Genomic DNA, 16986 nt, shown 5'->3' with positions numbered 1-16986 from the left:
TCGGTAAAAATCATTACATGTTTTTGAGTGAGTTGAATTCGAAGTGTCAAGGTTTCAATATTTAACAGTCCAAAGACTACGGAAGCCGATAAGGGCCATTCAAAAAAAAAAATTATGTCGTAATTACGACATAGCATGTCGTAATTTCGACATAACATGTCGTTATTACGACATCGCTATGTCGTAATTTCGACTCAACATGTCGTTATAACGACATCGCTATGTCGTAATTTCGACATAACATGTCGTTATTACGACATCGCTATGTCGTAATTTCGACATAACATGTCGTTATAACGACATCGCTATGTCGTAATTTCGACATATCATGTCGTAATAACGACATCACTATGTCGTTAAAACGACATAGCTATCGCTATATATAAAAGAATATGTATTATGATTGCCAAGAGACTAAATGACACAGAAATTAACAACTATAGGTCATCATAATGCCCCCAATAATTAGAAAAGCCCTACATAGTCAGCTATACAAGAGGGAGGAAAGATACCAGAGGAAGAGCCCCCGAAATGCTGTGTGGCAGACAGTGTTATAATTAATTATTAGCTCCCTTGGTAAAACTCCAAATTTTATATTTAATGTATTTCATTGTTAAATAATTTACATGAAGCTTAATAAGTACATATTTGTGAATTGCATAGACTTTGCTATTTGAATCCATTGGTTAAAGATATTTATTTATATTGTAAAGTTTAATATTTGCATCGTCGCAAAATCTTTGGTTACCTTCTTTGAATAGATTCAGTGAGAAACTTATATATTTTATAGATCCCATGTAACAATACCGACCCGACCGTGTATGTTAGGTCAAACAATCATTCCTACCAAAGCAAGTCAAGCTGTTCATCTCCCTACAAATAAGTGCAAACTTCAAGGCTTTTTGCGAAAAGTTTGAATTGAAGTCTTGATTGCTCTATTTCTACTTTCAAACGTTGGGCACGATGTTCCTACAACGCCTAGGATTTAAAACAGAATCTTCGAAATTTCATTCGCAAAACAAAATAAAAATAAAAATGTTAGAAAACACGAAACAATATTGTAACAAATTCAGTATATGTTTTAAATTATGTTTTTACAGCTCTTGATCATATACTAAGTAATATCTAGTTTATTTGAGGATTAAAATAAGACAGCTATTTAAAAAAAAGAATGTCCAACGTTACATTTAAGAAAAACTGTTTTAACTCTTATGTATAGTGATCCCATTTCTTATTCTCTGATCTTCTTGATTCTTGGCAGGAACAACGACATGTGTTGGTTCTCTGTGCCGTTAAAGCCGTTATTTTGCCAAATTTCATTTGACTCGGTGGCTGCATATTAAGCTGGAATAAAAAAAATGTCCAACGACGTTTTTCATTAACTCAACATCTGAAAGTGAATTTTATAAGTAGATATAGCAGAAAATGAATTAAAAGAGTAAGACAATAATAATATCTAACAAAAGTACAAATATTTGCCTCATGTGAGTTCAAATATTGCTGATTCAATAAAATCTTCTCTACACAGTCGTTTTTCAAACGGTAGCCATTTTGTCCAAGTTGATATTTCATTTTTCAAATCAGTTAACGCGTATTTTTTATAATTGAAAAGAACAAAAGTTAGATACACGAAGAGTAAAAATGCCAAGATTCTTTTCTTATTACCTACATATTTAGGTCTTAAAGGAATAAAATGCTTCCACACATTACAAAACGGTAGCCAATTTGTCCAAACGTCTGAAAACGCCTAAAATCCTAAAGACGCTAATTTCCGACGTTACATGTGCTAAAGTTTCAATTAAATGTTCAGGATAATTAAAACAAATCATGTTATGAAATTTGGAAAAAGAGGTTGATGATTGCTGCCGAAAAAAAAGAATAATGCATGTTGCTATAGACTCCGCCCGGGAACATAGGTTCGACACAGGTTAAATTTTGCAATTTTTATTAATCGTTTATAGCTTTTAACGATTTATTTAAAAGAATTGGGAAATGGGGAAAACATTCCATTACATGAACTTCGTCCAACTTTTGCAAAGACAAATTGGAGACACCAAGACAGTCTCTAAATGTAAAATGCGAATTGAAATTTATGTTACGGAAGTTCTCCGAAATAGATCATTTAAAGTCGTCACTTCAGTAAGGTGCAATCACCAATATTAAAAGACTTAATACCAGTTCACGGAATGTTTTACTTCGCGATTTGTCCTGCTATTCATGTTATAACAGTCGTGATGAAAGTAATTCCTGTACTAGCGAAGCCGGAACTTTTCGTCAATATAAACTTGTGCATGAAATGGAGGTAATTGAAAGACGAATCCCAAACAGCAACGAAAACCGTTTCATCGAATTGATAAAAACCCGGGATTATATTTGCCGTTTTCGCGGACGATCCAGGAGTAGATTACTATATTTTAGAATGTATATCAGAAGTTAAACGCTATATATGACTTGAGAAATGATTCTCAAGCCAAGGTTCAAGTAATTGAAGGAGTGTATTTCGACAACTTATTTGCTAGGGAAAATACAAATTTAACCAAGGGTAAAAATGTTCGATTTACTTGCAGAGTGTCAGATATATTTGTATTGATTGAATTAAGATATAGAAATTTTACAATGGCAGATGATATGCACCTTGAAAGTTAAACATCCTATGATAAAACAAAAATATGGAAAACCGTATACATGTACTTCCGTCCCATCTTTCCTTCCTACATTACTTGCGACAGTACTGCATTTTTAGTTTCCACAACTCGAGGTAATGTTTTATAAAATGACATCACAAAACGAACAGAACCAGAATCAACCAACAATATAAAAAAACCGAATAAAACTTGCAAAAATTAGACGAAGTCACAAACCCTCTTCGACACCGCAATGTGAAAGTGTAACGTCGTGTTGTAGGAATGTCGTGCCCAACGTTTGAAAGTAGAAATAGAGCTATCAATACTTCAATTCACCCTTATTACAAGAAGCCATGTAGTTTGCGCAGATATAAAGGGAGATGGAATGATTGGCATGCAATGTCAGTCCTCATATATTTCCACGTCTTATTTGTCTATTTCAAAGTTGTCTGACTGAACAGCCCTTCCACGGCAGGTATCTTATAAAACTTAAATGGGATTTTAAAAATATATAAGTTTCTCACTGAAGGTATCCAAAGAAGGTAACCAAAGATTTTGCGACGATGCAAATATTAAACTTTACAATATAAATAAAAAACCTTTAACCAATGAATTCAAATAGCAAAAGCTATGCAATTAACAAATATATACTTATTAAGCTTCATGTAAATTATTTAACAATAAAATACATTAAATATGAAATTTGGAGTTTTACCAAGGGAGCTAATAATTAATTAATAACACTGTCTGCCACACAGCATTTCGGGGACTCTCCCTTTGGTATCTTTCCTCCCTCTTTTATAGCTGACTAATCGGGGGCTTTTCTAATTATTGGGGGCATTATGATGACCTATAGTTGTTAATTTCTGTGTCATTTAGTCTCTTGGCAATCATAATACATATTCTTTTATATATAGCGATGTCGTTATTACTATATAGCTATGTCGTTTTAACGACATAGTGATGTCGTTATTACGACATGATATGTCGAAATTACGACATAGCGATGTCGTTATAACGACATGTTATGTCGAAATTACGACATAGCGATGTTGTAATAACGACATGTTATGTCGAAATTACGACATGCTATGTCGTAATTACGACATAAAATATTTTTTTTGAATGGCCCTTATCGGCTTCCGTAAAAGACAAATCTCGTGCATTTTTCATTTAAATCCGGAGTATTTCAACTGTTTTACTACTGGTAAAAACAACAATACGTGTGAAAATGACCAAAAGGCGAAATTGAATATGGTTCTAAAGTGCTGAATTATATCGAGATTAATTAAAACAAATCAATCCTCTACAAATTGATATATAAAAATTATTTCTTAGTTTGAGTCTACAATTATTTTAACGGAAACAACATTTTGAGTTTAAAAATTTACATAGGTCATTTTTAAAATAAAATACTAGTATATGTATTTCAAATATTCAAAATAAAGTTTATTTCAAAGATTAATTGGTTTTTAAGGAGCACTGTTTGGTCGGGTTGTTGTCTCTTTGACACATTCCCCATTTCCATTCTCAATTTTAAATAGGGGGGTCTAAGTATACAAAAGTGACAAATAAGGTGAAAATATATATAATCTGATTGCTGTATTAATTTAAAATCTTAAATATTCAATAAAAGGTTGTGGCAATCTATTGCATAGAGTATACGAGTGCGATGCTTCGATCATTTGCCAAAATCAAAACAAAGACTTTAAAATCCCTTCTTATTCACAGGCACTTGTCTCCGATTTTTCCCCGATTTTCCCCCCTATATACCTTAATATAAGTGTTATATTAAGGTATATAGGACATTTTTTTCTGAGACAAGTGCCTGTGTTCTTATTTACTGCTTCTCTGTCAAGTCAGTAGTATTTATGAGGAAGACCAAAAAAGTTGAAGCTTTAAAAATATATCTGAGTTGAATTGTGTCTGGTATGTTTTCCTGTAGAATGGTATCAATTTAATTTTCCATTGTTATATCACTGTTTTCTTGTTTATGATGACACTTGTTAGCTTTCGTTTTAACCTTGGCATTCTAGAACATTAACTCATCTACTTTAGTCTTATAGTGCATGTAGCAATTATGCGATCTTGATAGATTCGTTCTGCCAAAAAAAAAAAATAGTATTACACAAGTTATGAACAATTTTACATTTAACGTCTTTGTTTTGATCTATGGCATGAGATGAAAGAAGTAAGAAAAAATGTCATTATGCGATTGACAATAAACGCAAGAAATGGTGATACATTATAAAAGATCAATACATTGTGTATTGTTTCCCATGGAAATTTTGTAGTTCATAATTGCGGTTTAGTGTAATTTGAAACAAATTTAAGAATTTTAGTCTATTCTGTGGTGATTAAAATTTGCAGCTAATATGAAATAAGAAGGTGTGTGATGATTTTGAATGAAACAACTCTACACAAGACACCAAATGACTATTAACAACTATAGGTAGGTTACCGTACGGCCTTCAACAATGCGTAAAACGTATGCAGCATCGTCAGTTATAATAGTCTCCAAAATGACAAATGTAAAACAAATCAAACGGAAAACTATATAACAACCTGAATTATGAACTAAAAATGAACGATAGACAAATTTGATATTGGCAACAAACTTCAACCACTGAATTACATGTTTCTGACTTGGGACGGGCACTTACACAATGTGACGGGGTAAAACTAGTTAGATGGCGCCAAACCCTCCCCTAACCTTGGACAATGGTATCGAAGCTTGTTTCATGTGGTAGTTTGACATTTCAGCAAGTTCGAATGCACAGGTAACAATCAGGAAACCTACACAATATATGGTGCATATAAAGAAAATTATTGAATGATTCCTTGCTAAGTGATAAAACGCATATATACTTTATAATAGTTAAGACCATTTTTTATTGACACGAAGGTCTAAAAGGGGGTCCTTCATTTCCGTATTATTGTTTTTACAATTTGTCTCTTTTTGTTATTTTGTGCTTATTATTATCTATTCTTTATACTTCTTCCTTTATTCTGCATTATTTTAGCATTATTCTCTATTCTATAAACAGCATCCAGACCCACATTCATGTCATAAAGTGTCCCAGAAACATATTTAAGTAATAGAGCGCACCAGACAGATTGGTTAAAAGTTGTGGCTAGAAGTTTAATCATGCATGTAAAATACTAGAAGTAAATAAATGAACTATGAGAAACTGGAGATAGTTTGTTATGTTATACTGCGGAAAATTGAATTAGTGATATATACGAGATACAAGTTTTTTCTTCGGAAAATTAAGGTAATTTGGTAAAATACTTATATCTGCATCATTGAACTTTATGTTTTTTGACTGAATTAATTTCATCTAAAGCCATTATCTATTTCATTATATAGACAATAATTTAAAGGAAAATTTTACTAAAATACAAAAAAACGTTTATGAACGAAACCACATATTTTAGATTTGAAAGTTAACTTAAGGTATAAGTTCTATATAAATAAAATTCAGGATGGATATGGGGAATATGTCAAAGAGACACAACCCGACCAAAGAGCAGACAACTACCGAAGGCCACCAATGGAAAGACTATTCACAAAATAACACAATGTCCTACTTAAATTAAAAAAAAGGACAAATGCCCTTAGAATAAGAAAAGAAAATGTTCTCTAATGGTTCATAACTGATTATTCTGAGTTTAACGTCCAATCCAAAAGTCATTTACCATAAAACTGTTGAAACGCAATAATATAAATTTAAAACCTTTGTTTTTTATTTAATTTACAGGTAAAAGAAGAAAACATTTTGCAATATGATACATATATAAGTCCCTAATGCGATATAAAATGCAATACTTTCAGTGTGAATATCAATTTATAACACGTTTTGACGATTTCAATATGCTGTAAAATGAATCGTGTTTCTTGAAAAATGCTTTTATAATAATAAATCTGAAATATTCTATAATTATAATAGCTTAGTTATTGACAAGCAGTTTGTAAAGACAAAATTCTTTGAAAAGATTATTCCGTTGCTTTCCTGTATGTCATTCGCTCTTTTAATGGAGAATGATTGATTCATTGATTGATTGTTATAGTGTTTAACAATCCTATCAGCACTATTTGGCTTATGGTAGCGATCATGCAGTTTTAATTTAAAAAAAACATATATTGAAGGAGCCGGATTACCCACAGAGATGCCTGCCCCTTTAAGGTTTTATTTTGTATTATGTGAACTTGTTTCATGGTGTTCCAGGTGGAACCCCTTTAAAAATGTCTGGATTCCAATTCGATATATCCAGATATACCCTGTACTTATATTTCATCATAAGCAATTTAGCTTGCGCGTAAATAGGGAATAATGATAGGTTTATTGAATTGTGGTAGGTGATACTCTATTGGAGAATTGGTAAATATACGGATGGCTTTTCCAAAAAAAACTACTAAAATATCAAATATAAGTGTGAAAATTGCCGTTTTCGTTCATTTACTTAACTGATCCCGACCCCGATCCTGACTTATATATCATTTTTATCTATTTACTGAATGATATATTTCTCTATTGAAAAGACTAGCTAACTCGTCTAGATTTCCGGCCAACATGGCTAGACTTGCAATTGTATCTCGTTCTCTTAGATAAAGTTAGATTCAAACTGTCGAGACATCAATGAAAAACCCGTCCACATGTATCTTATTTTTCAACAGGCATCCATTTTCATTATTTGATTAACTTTAATGAAAAACAACATTCTAATATTATCTCTAGAACTAGAGAAACATGTATCAGAAGGAAAAAAAACACATCAAAGGTACAGATTAAATTATTAAAGGTAATTTTTTCAATTAGTATTTCTGATTCGCAGTAAATATTTTTAATTAAAGTGGTTTGGTCTAAAATATGAAAAAAAAACTTAATTATCTTCGAAGGGTCGATTTTTTTAGAAGTGCAGCATATTTCTTTTTCTCTTCCTTTCTTATTTGGTCCATTTACACTGTAAGTTTACCTAAGAGAACCAAGAAACATCATAAGATAAACTTTGAAATTCAAGTTAACCTTAAAAATGGTATAAGATTTGTGTTTATTTTTGGAAGTAGTTTATAATATAGATTTTCCGATGAAAAGGAACAATTACAAGATGTGTATAGTATGAATCTTTCATTTAATTAATCAGTACAGTAACATTTACTTAATACAGAGTTAAACTGGATGGACAGTTGTCTCATTGGCACTCATACCACATCTTCCTATATCTATTTACATGTACATTATATGATCTCGTTTAAAAATACTTTTAGAAAAAGAAAAAAAACCTGTTTTTTTGGCGATAACTGAATATCAATCTGTCGTATCAACAACAACGCGCAGGCGTTGTAAGACGACGACATACGTAAAGTATCGATTGTTAGAAATCAACTTAATCAGACATTCTAAATACAATAAAAAGTATTCAAGTTTGGAGAAAAGATACAAACGTTCGTACTTCGTCAGGTTGAAATAGATCAATATGACAACCACAGAAATACATGTATTTACAAAGAAAGGGAATAAAAAATATCAAACTGCAAGGAAAAGGCCAAGAAAAAGAGGATGTCCAGACATTAAAGTAATATTAAGCACCCTCTTAGAATAGATTCCAAACTATCCTGTTGGAAAAATTGGTGATTGTAACTGAGCAAAGTTACTTTTTAAATGTGTATTTTCTGGAGAGTTTAGACTTAAAGTTTAAATTCTGATAGATGACAGATAAATTTCATGTGATTTTAGTAAGAATACATTCCGTCGGAATGAGACAATAAATGGCTGACCCGTGTTAAGAGAGAGCCATTTCTCTTGCACGTTAAAGACACCCTTGTATATAGATTTCGAAAAAGAGCAGGTTAATGCCGCTACAAGGCAGCACTCGCACCCTCAAAGTGGAAAGGGGTTAATATAAGTTGCAAAACTTGTTTCCCAATCCACTATAAATAAATATGTTTAAACTAAACTAAGAATACATTTGTATTATATAATGTTGTTTGCACATACTTCAGCCAGAACACAACGAGGAATATAATGTGTTCGAATATAGTTTAATTGCAAAGAAAATCCTACGAACAGTTTCGCTGTGGTGTTGCACCGATCTACAAAGAGACTGGACGATTTGAGCGACTACCCGTGCAACAAAGAATTTGTAGAATCATTGTTGAAACTGAAGAACATGTATTGTTCGAGTCTCCATTGTACGAGGACCTTCGAACTGAACTTTTTAGAATAATTCTATCAGCACATTTAAACTTTTTTTTATGTTTTGGAGTTTATTGTGACGTCCATTTTCACTTAAACTATTATACATTTTTGTTTATGGGCCAGCTAAAGACCGCCGCCGTGTACGGGATAGTCTCGCTGTGTTAAAGACCCACTGGTGGCCTTCAGCAGTTTTCTGACCTTTGGTCGGGTTGTCGTCACTTTGACACATTCCCCATATCTTTTCTCAATTTTACTTTTTACAGTATTCTAGTCGGAGACATTGCCTATGGTTCTATCCTCTAACTGTGATAGAATTATTATAAATAGTGTCAAAATCTTTTTTATTTTCGAAAGAAGACGTCGGTTTTTTTTTATATCGATAAACTTTTTGTCTCAATTGTAACTCTCTACCTGTTTTTAAGTAAATTTATGGTGGCCGGTTAAGGCCTTTTCGCCTTTTCGCATTTCATATTCTATAGGGCGAAAACGCGAAATCGCGAAGTCGAAAACGAGAAATCGGAAAGAAAAAATATTTCACCTTTTCGCGTTTTGGACTTTGCATTTTCGCCTTTTCCCGTTTTCGACTTCGCGTTTTCGCGTTTTCGACTTTGCGATTTCGCGTTTTCGCCCGATAGAATACGAAGGGCGAAAACGCGAATTGGCGTTAAGCGGCAACCATATAAATTCGATAATTTAGTTGTACATTGATATTTATTTATCATATTTTTTAACCCGTCTCTCATTAATTTCTTTTTACAACAGCATTAACACTTGATATCATTGTAAGTTATGAATTATATAATGTTTGTTATGTTAATCCTGAGAAGAAAATACATATTGGTGTTGTGTTTTATCACATTAAAATATCTATATTTAGACAAATGTAAAAAAAAGAGTTATCCGGCTATTATAATAATCCCTTTCAAATGATCCATTTGATTTTTACACTTCCGTCGCATTTATTTTAAAGTAAATGTCGATTGAAAACACAGAACTAGAACTACAAAAATTACCTGATGCATTGGATTTTTTGGTGTACCGATAACAAGATGGCAATAAACGACAATAAATCAAATATAGTGTACACTTTCGGCCAAATTCGTTCCCTAGAAGTCAAACCATCTTTCATTGCAGCAATCACATTTTACAAAACGTTATACATATTTAGGCTTAGTTTTTACAGAACATTTGGATTATAACGTCATGGCAAATATGTTGCAGCAGCAGCTAGTCGAGCACTTGGACTTGTAATTTCGAAATACAAGGGACTAGGAGGTTTACCTTTTGGAACTTTTACAAAGCTGTACGACTCTATGGTATGGAGTACTATTAGTTACGGTGCGGCAGTAATGGGAGATAAGTCATTCTCGTGTAGAAATGCAGTTCAAAACAAAGCAATCCGTTTTGTTCATGGGAGTTGGTCGTTATACCCCAAACTTTGCAGTCAATGGAGATTCAGGATGGACATCACCGTTTGTGAAACAATGGCGGGTAATCATTAACTACTGGAATCGCAAACTTTAGAATTAGTCAATTCGAATCATGTGGAATAACGAACTTGTTTAATGACACTGACAGCAAGTTAACAGTGCTATACATGTAAAACTAATGTCCGACTTGAAACAGAAATGGAATGAAGATTAACATAAAGACACTGCTAGATTAAATGGACCAGGAGGTAATAAACAACGTACATATAGAACTTTTAAGCAGGATGTATATACAGAACTTTACCTAAATAAACTCATTATACCATCACACAGATGAGCTTACTCTCAGTTTCGCTGTGTCGTTGCCCCAATACGTGTGGAGACAGGACACTACGAGTCTTCCAATAGATCAAAGATATAAAAAAGAAGATGATGTATGATTGCCAATGAGACAACTGTCCACAAGAGACAAATATGACACAGATTTAACAACTATAGGTGACCGTACGGCCTTCAATAATGAGCAAAGCCCATACCGCACAGTCGTCTATAAAAGGCCCCGATATGACATTGTTAAACAATTCCAATGAGAAAACTAACGGCCTTATTTATATAAAAAAAAAAATGAACGAAAACCGAATATGTAACACATAAACAAACGACAACTACTAAATTACAGGCTCCTGACTTGGGATAGGCACATACATAAATAATGTGGCGGGGTTAAACTTGTTAGCGGGATCCCAACCCTCCCCCTAACCTGGGACAGTGGTATAACGGTACAACATAAGAACGAACTTGAAATCAGTTGAAAAAGGCTTAACTCATCAGATGAACAAAAATACAAGTGGACGTGGCCGGGTATTTGTACATCCCGATAACAAAAAGACATTAGGAACAGATCTGAGAGTACTCGCAGTTATCTGACAGCTAGTTCAAAGCCAATAACAACTAATAAAAATAAATCATGCATTTAAGACTAAACTATCAATCCGTACAAATTTAACATCCAATGGATTTAGTGTAGAGACAAAAGAACTTGTTTTGTTTGTGACGATAAAATTTGTTTTGTTTGTGACGATAAAATTGAAACGGAGGAGCATGTATTGACTGAATGTCCGTTGTACGACGATCTTAGAGACGAACTGTATAAGATATTAAACTTTGAAAACGAAAATTTTAGTCTATTGCCGAATTCCTTGAAACTTTCATTTATTTTAGCGAATGACAATATTAATGTGATACAAAAATGTGCCAAAACTTGCCAGCTTATTTTAGACCGTAGAAGACATTTTTTATACCGATAATAGATGTAAATATGTTTGATGATGTAAATCTTGTTTTTATAATAGCTTTTTGAAAATGTGTAAATACTAGTTTCTTCTTAATCCGGCTCTCATAAGTCTTTTAAGAATGGCATAAATAATTTTAAATAGATTACTTTTAAAATGTGAATTGTGTATATATACTGTACTATTGATGGCGAGACGTTAATAAATTATTATTGTATTGTACTTCATAATTTACGTATTGTTACGATAATTAACACTGTTAACTGATCCTTTTATTAGAAATTCCAAATGTCATAAATTTAAATCTGGATGATCCTTATACATGAATGTGTTTCGTGTTACATTTAAGACCAACGTACAATTGACTGTTAATAACATATCAACTGCATGTATATTACAACTCTCTTACAGATTAGTACACTTCGGCAATACCAATATGTATTAAGAAATAAATGATATGCATTAATTGGTATTGATACTATTCAATGTACTTCTAGAAACGTGGAAAAAAATAGGAATAAAAAGATTGAATAAAGCATCCGTTCTTGGTAATAAACCCCGCAATTCGGAAAAGTATCTATTCATCTTTCGTGCTCAATTCAATGGTTAGAATTTAGATTGAAAGATATGATTGATTAAATAAAGAGCTAATAAATAATTCAGATGCTCACGGGTATAAGTGATTAGTTATAACATTGTAGCTCTATTTTCAATCAGCATGTGCATTTAGATATGTGCTAATTGTGTCATGGAATACGGTTGATATATACTTTAATAAAATAAATTATTATTTTTATTTATATACTGGCAAAACAAATTGGGCATCCAATGTAAGAGACCTTTTGTTTAGTTTAGGTTTGAATTATGTACATGTATGGATTAACCAAATCACATAAATGTGTCATTTGACCTTATTAAATCACGTTTCAACGATCAAATTTATCAAAGCTGGTAAGCTAATATTAATGCTTGTGAAAAACTGTCTATCTATAAATGTTTCAAACTAGATTTTTGTATGGAGAATTATTTACAATATGATTTTAATACCAATATACTTACAAAACTACGTAGTGGAAGCTTGAAATTATGTTTAGAAACAGGTCGCTATGACAATTTTCCTAGAGACAATAGACAATCGTATTTGTAGGTTGTGAAATGAATAATATTGAAGATGAATATCATGTGTTGATTTGTCCTGCCTATAGAACACTTAGATGTCATTTTTTGCCAAAGTATTATTGTTTATTTTGATATATACAGGTTATTGTTGTAACAATAAGATAAACAATATGTCAGATATGTACTTTATACATATAATTGTTTGTGGAAAAGGTATGCATAATATAAGTACAAAAAAAAAATAAACAATAAATTCTGTGATTAAAATAATTACAAAATCCCTAAAGTATTTAATTGTGCAAAACTCTCATTTGCAAATCCATTAACACATTTTGACAAAAAATCACACGAAACACAACTATCTTCATTTTTCGTCTCATCTGCATGTTCTTGAAAGAAATGTTTAACAGTCCGCAGTGAAAGAGGGTCTTCCGAAATACTATCAAACTGTTTACTCGAGTAGTTTTTTCAATACAATACAAGTTTATTAATACACTCAGGCACATATTGTGTGCAACAAGAGCAGCATTATGTAGTATACAAAATAATAAATATTACAAATAAAAAATAACGCAAACCTTTTATCACTACGGGTGAAAAAGAAGTTTTAAGTATCTGTGAAATAAGTTTAGGATAGTACTAGCGTAGAATTAATTTTTCAAGATAGATTATTGATAGAGTTCATGCACTTCGCACTAATTTGTATAGGCCAGGCTTTAAATTACGTATCAGGTTCGTCAGAATTAGTTCTATTCCGCTTCAGCATTTCCCGCAGATTTGGTATCGGACGATTCCATGAGTTAAAATCACTGGGTCGGGTCGAATTAATTAATTGACATTTATCCGATAATTTATCGGGTTCAAAAATTTGGCTGTTTCTGTTCTGTATTTCCTTGCGATCCATGTCTTTTGATACTCTGTCATCGTTTGTTTTGTACAATTCTCCTTCTATGAAAAGTTTGTCTCTTATCAAAACAGCTTTTTTTCGGTCTTTCTTTGCCTGCTTTAAAACAGGGTATAGGCTTTTCCTCTTCTTTTCAATTTTTACAGGAAATTGTGCGCGGACAGAAATATTTGTCCCTTTTAATTTGTGACAGTTCCTCATGACTAACTGTTTATCTTTCAAAGATACAAACTTAGTCATTATATTTTGTCTTTGCTTTCCGAAACGATGTACAAAAACGAAATTCATATTTTCAACGATTCCGAGTTTTTTGCGGATAAAATCCCTTACAATATTCTCTGTATCCTCATTTGGCTCGTGCTTTAATCCGGATATAATGATATTGTTAGTCATTGATCTCCATTGTAACTTCATTGATATTGCATGCTCATATTAATATTGTATTGTAAATTATTGTCATTCGGAGCGGACTTCATAAGTATGGCTTACTTGTGTCCAATCCATTTTACTTTGAGTAAATAAAATATGTTTAAACTATTGTTCATGACCAAATACACGAAAGCTAATTTTTCTGTTACAAGCCGGGTCAAAAAGCTTAACTAAAAAACTATGTAATTATCTTAAAGCTGAAGATAACTAAGATTGCAAATTATCAGTTAATATGTTATTCATGTTATTATATTAAGTTATCCCTGCATTATTTAATTTATTTAATTGTTCTCTGTATTCTGTCATATTTGTCATATATGTATATACCTTGTATTATGCTAAAGCAATGTTGTTGCTAATGCAATAAAGATTCATTCATTCAATCAATATAACTATCAAATTATAATTAAACTACATTAATTCTGAATTGTTGATTAAATCCCATCTTTTGTTGGTGTAGCGCTGAATAAAATTGAGAATGGAAATTGGGAATGTGTCTAAGAGACAACAACCCGACCATAGAACGGACAACATGTATTCCTACCCTTTGAATTAAGATTTTTTTCGTTCTTGACAATTTTGATTGAGAATGTAACATTTAAAAAGCGGGGAGATTGGTAAGAGAGATTTAGATTTATTTTCATTAAAATACAAGAATTAGACATGTAAGGGTAGAATACCGGAAGTTTTAAAGTCACTGCATTGAATGTTTTTTTTTAAATTTTAACTAAAACAAATCAACATATAGGCCGTACGGCCTGTGTCATTTTGGTCTCTTGTGGACAGTTGTCTCATAGGCAATCATACCACATCTTCTTTCTTTATATATACTTCGTTATTGGATTGCCAGTAGTTTTGTTAATATCAAAACTTTGAATACACTACCATACATTTATGATGTTTCGTAGGTCAAATGTGTGATCTTTTCATCATTGTACATCCTATGGTATATATAAAAACCATGAGATAAAAATGCTTCAATGTACTTCTGGCAGTGCCTCTAATTAAATTTTATATTGAAAATAAGGTATAAATTTAGGTCTGTTAATATCAGCAACTGTAGTAGACTCTCAATTCATTGGTACTAGTAAAAAACAAGAATGTGTCCATAGTACACGGATGCCCACTTGCACCATAATTGAACATGTGTACTAAGTTTCAAGTTTCAAGTTGATTGGACTTCAACTTCATCAAAAACTACCTCGACTAAAAACTTGAAGCGGGACGAACGGTCGAACGGATCCGGACTGACGAAAGAACGAAAGAACGGAGGCACAGACCAGAAAACATAATGCCCCTCCACTATCGTAGGTGGGGCATAAAAACACGTTATTTATATATATATTTCTTGCGTCCGAAGCGTTTCTTGATTGACCTTCATCAGGAACGATCAAAGGCAAATATTTGAATACCAATGATGTGTTGTAAATTATAATTGATGTTGGTCCTCAAAAAGCCCATAGCCTCATTCGACGGCTATGTATCTATGAACAAATACATTGCATATATTTTTTGTTCATTCTAGTGCATGCGCATGCAATTTCATGATGCGCATGTCGCAAAATTAGCTGTAAAAAAACGCGAAAAATTAAAGGAAATTACACGATTTAATAACTTTATATATATTCTGAAAAAAAAACTTACCTGCAGCTCCGGTCCGTTCCATTCCAAACGGAAAATAAAAAGTTCCTCTTTTCCCAGGTAACAATACTAAAACATTTGTAACGGTAGTAGAAGATATGTAAAATAGTTTAAAAAACACTAAAAGAATCAATTTCAACTGTATCTTTTCCATTTACTTTTTAAATCAGTCTGAAACAACTTTTGCAATATAGAGATTGTCATAGAAACATACCTTATATTATTATATTGATTGAATGTAATAATTGAAAACTGATCAGGAAACAAACCATTGTCACCTGAGGGACTAGTAATTACTGACTATTCTATTGGATCAAGTTGACGACCAATCGCTAAGTAAAAAAAAAAGGATATTTTAAAAGTATAGGTTAGATAATCCAAATAAATCATACAACATCATGAAGGTAACAATAATTTTAAAAATATAACGTTAGATATTGCTACTACCACGCAAAAAAACGCTAAGTAAATATTTGATAAGAAAATTTTCTTAGAAATACTGAAATAGATTTTTCAAATTATATATGAAAATAAAGGTTGCATCTTAAATTTTCACATTAGGGTGGAGAAAGAATAAGAAAATAATATTCATAGGCTTCGGAAGACACAGATTATCAGCAAAAAAGTTTACTTAGCGTTGTCCCATGTAACGAACTCGAAACATAAAACTCGAACAATAAGCGAAATGTTCACGCAATTCTTCGAAATTTTGCATGAATGTTCTGTGACGTGATATATTTCAGTATTGGTTTACATGACCGTCTCCATATGAAATTTGAATAGATATTTTGAAAAGAATATGAATAAATGACTGTCCCAGGGGAAATTTGGTTTGGAAACTTGAAACATTTCAGTTAAAAAAATAAACTTTTGACATATAATTTATTAAATTGTAAGCACGATCGTTTTGTACTACGTGTAAGCTCCAAAAATTCAAATTAATAAATAAATTGAGTTACATATTCAATTCAAAACAATAGGTTAGCAAGGTCTTGCGGACATTTAAGTTAATCTTACATGCCTTTACAAAAACTTTTACGGCCAAAAAACAGAGATTTGACTTCGTGAAGATTAAATTTTGGCTTTGATTACTATACCAATGTTACATCAAATTGTATTAAGATTACAGGGTTATCTATAAAAAATATTGATTAATGTAAATGTCTTGCAAGGTTGTCCGTTAACATTATTTGACGTCGCCACAAGCGTAATATGGGACGACATGAACTGCATTCGCAGGTTCCTTCCTCCACTTAATGTAAATGTCCTACTGACTTTCAACGAAACGAAATGATGCACATATTACAAAAATACAAATCTATTAGACGATTAAAAAGTTAAGAAACT

At 32.0% G+C, this 16986-nt stretch overlaps 1 protein-coding gene across 1 annotated transcript in view; it reads right to left on the bottom strand.

Annotated features, from left to right (window-relative positions):
- The window catches only part of LOC139528963 (atrial natriuretic peptide receptor 1-like), a 67288-nt gene extending 51495 nt beyond the window's left edge, over positions 1 to 15793 (bottom strand). The window contains exon 1 of the mRNA XM_071325208.1: positions 15643 to 15793. Coding sequence (XP_071181309.1) covers positions 15643 to 15793 — 151 coding nt within the window. The remainder of the gene's footprint in view (positions 1 to 15642) is intronic.
- Positions 15794 to 16986: the final 1193 nt, after the last annotated feature.

The sequence above is a fragment of the Mytilus edulis genome, chromosome 6, assembly GCF_963676685.1.
Source record: "Mytilus edulis chromosome 6, xbMytEdul2.2, whole genome shotgun sequence".
NCBI classification, from domain to species: Eukaryota; Metazoa; Mollusca; class Bivalvia; order Mytilida; family Mytilidae; genus Mytilus; species Mytilus edulis.
This window is presented reverse-complemented; position numbering and strand designations above follow the sequence as displayed.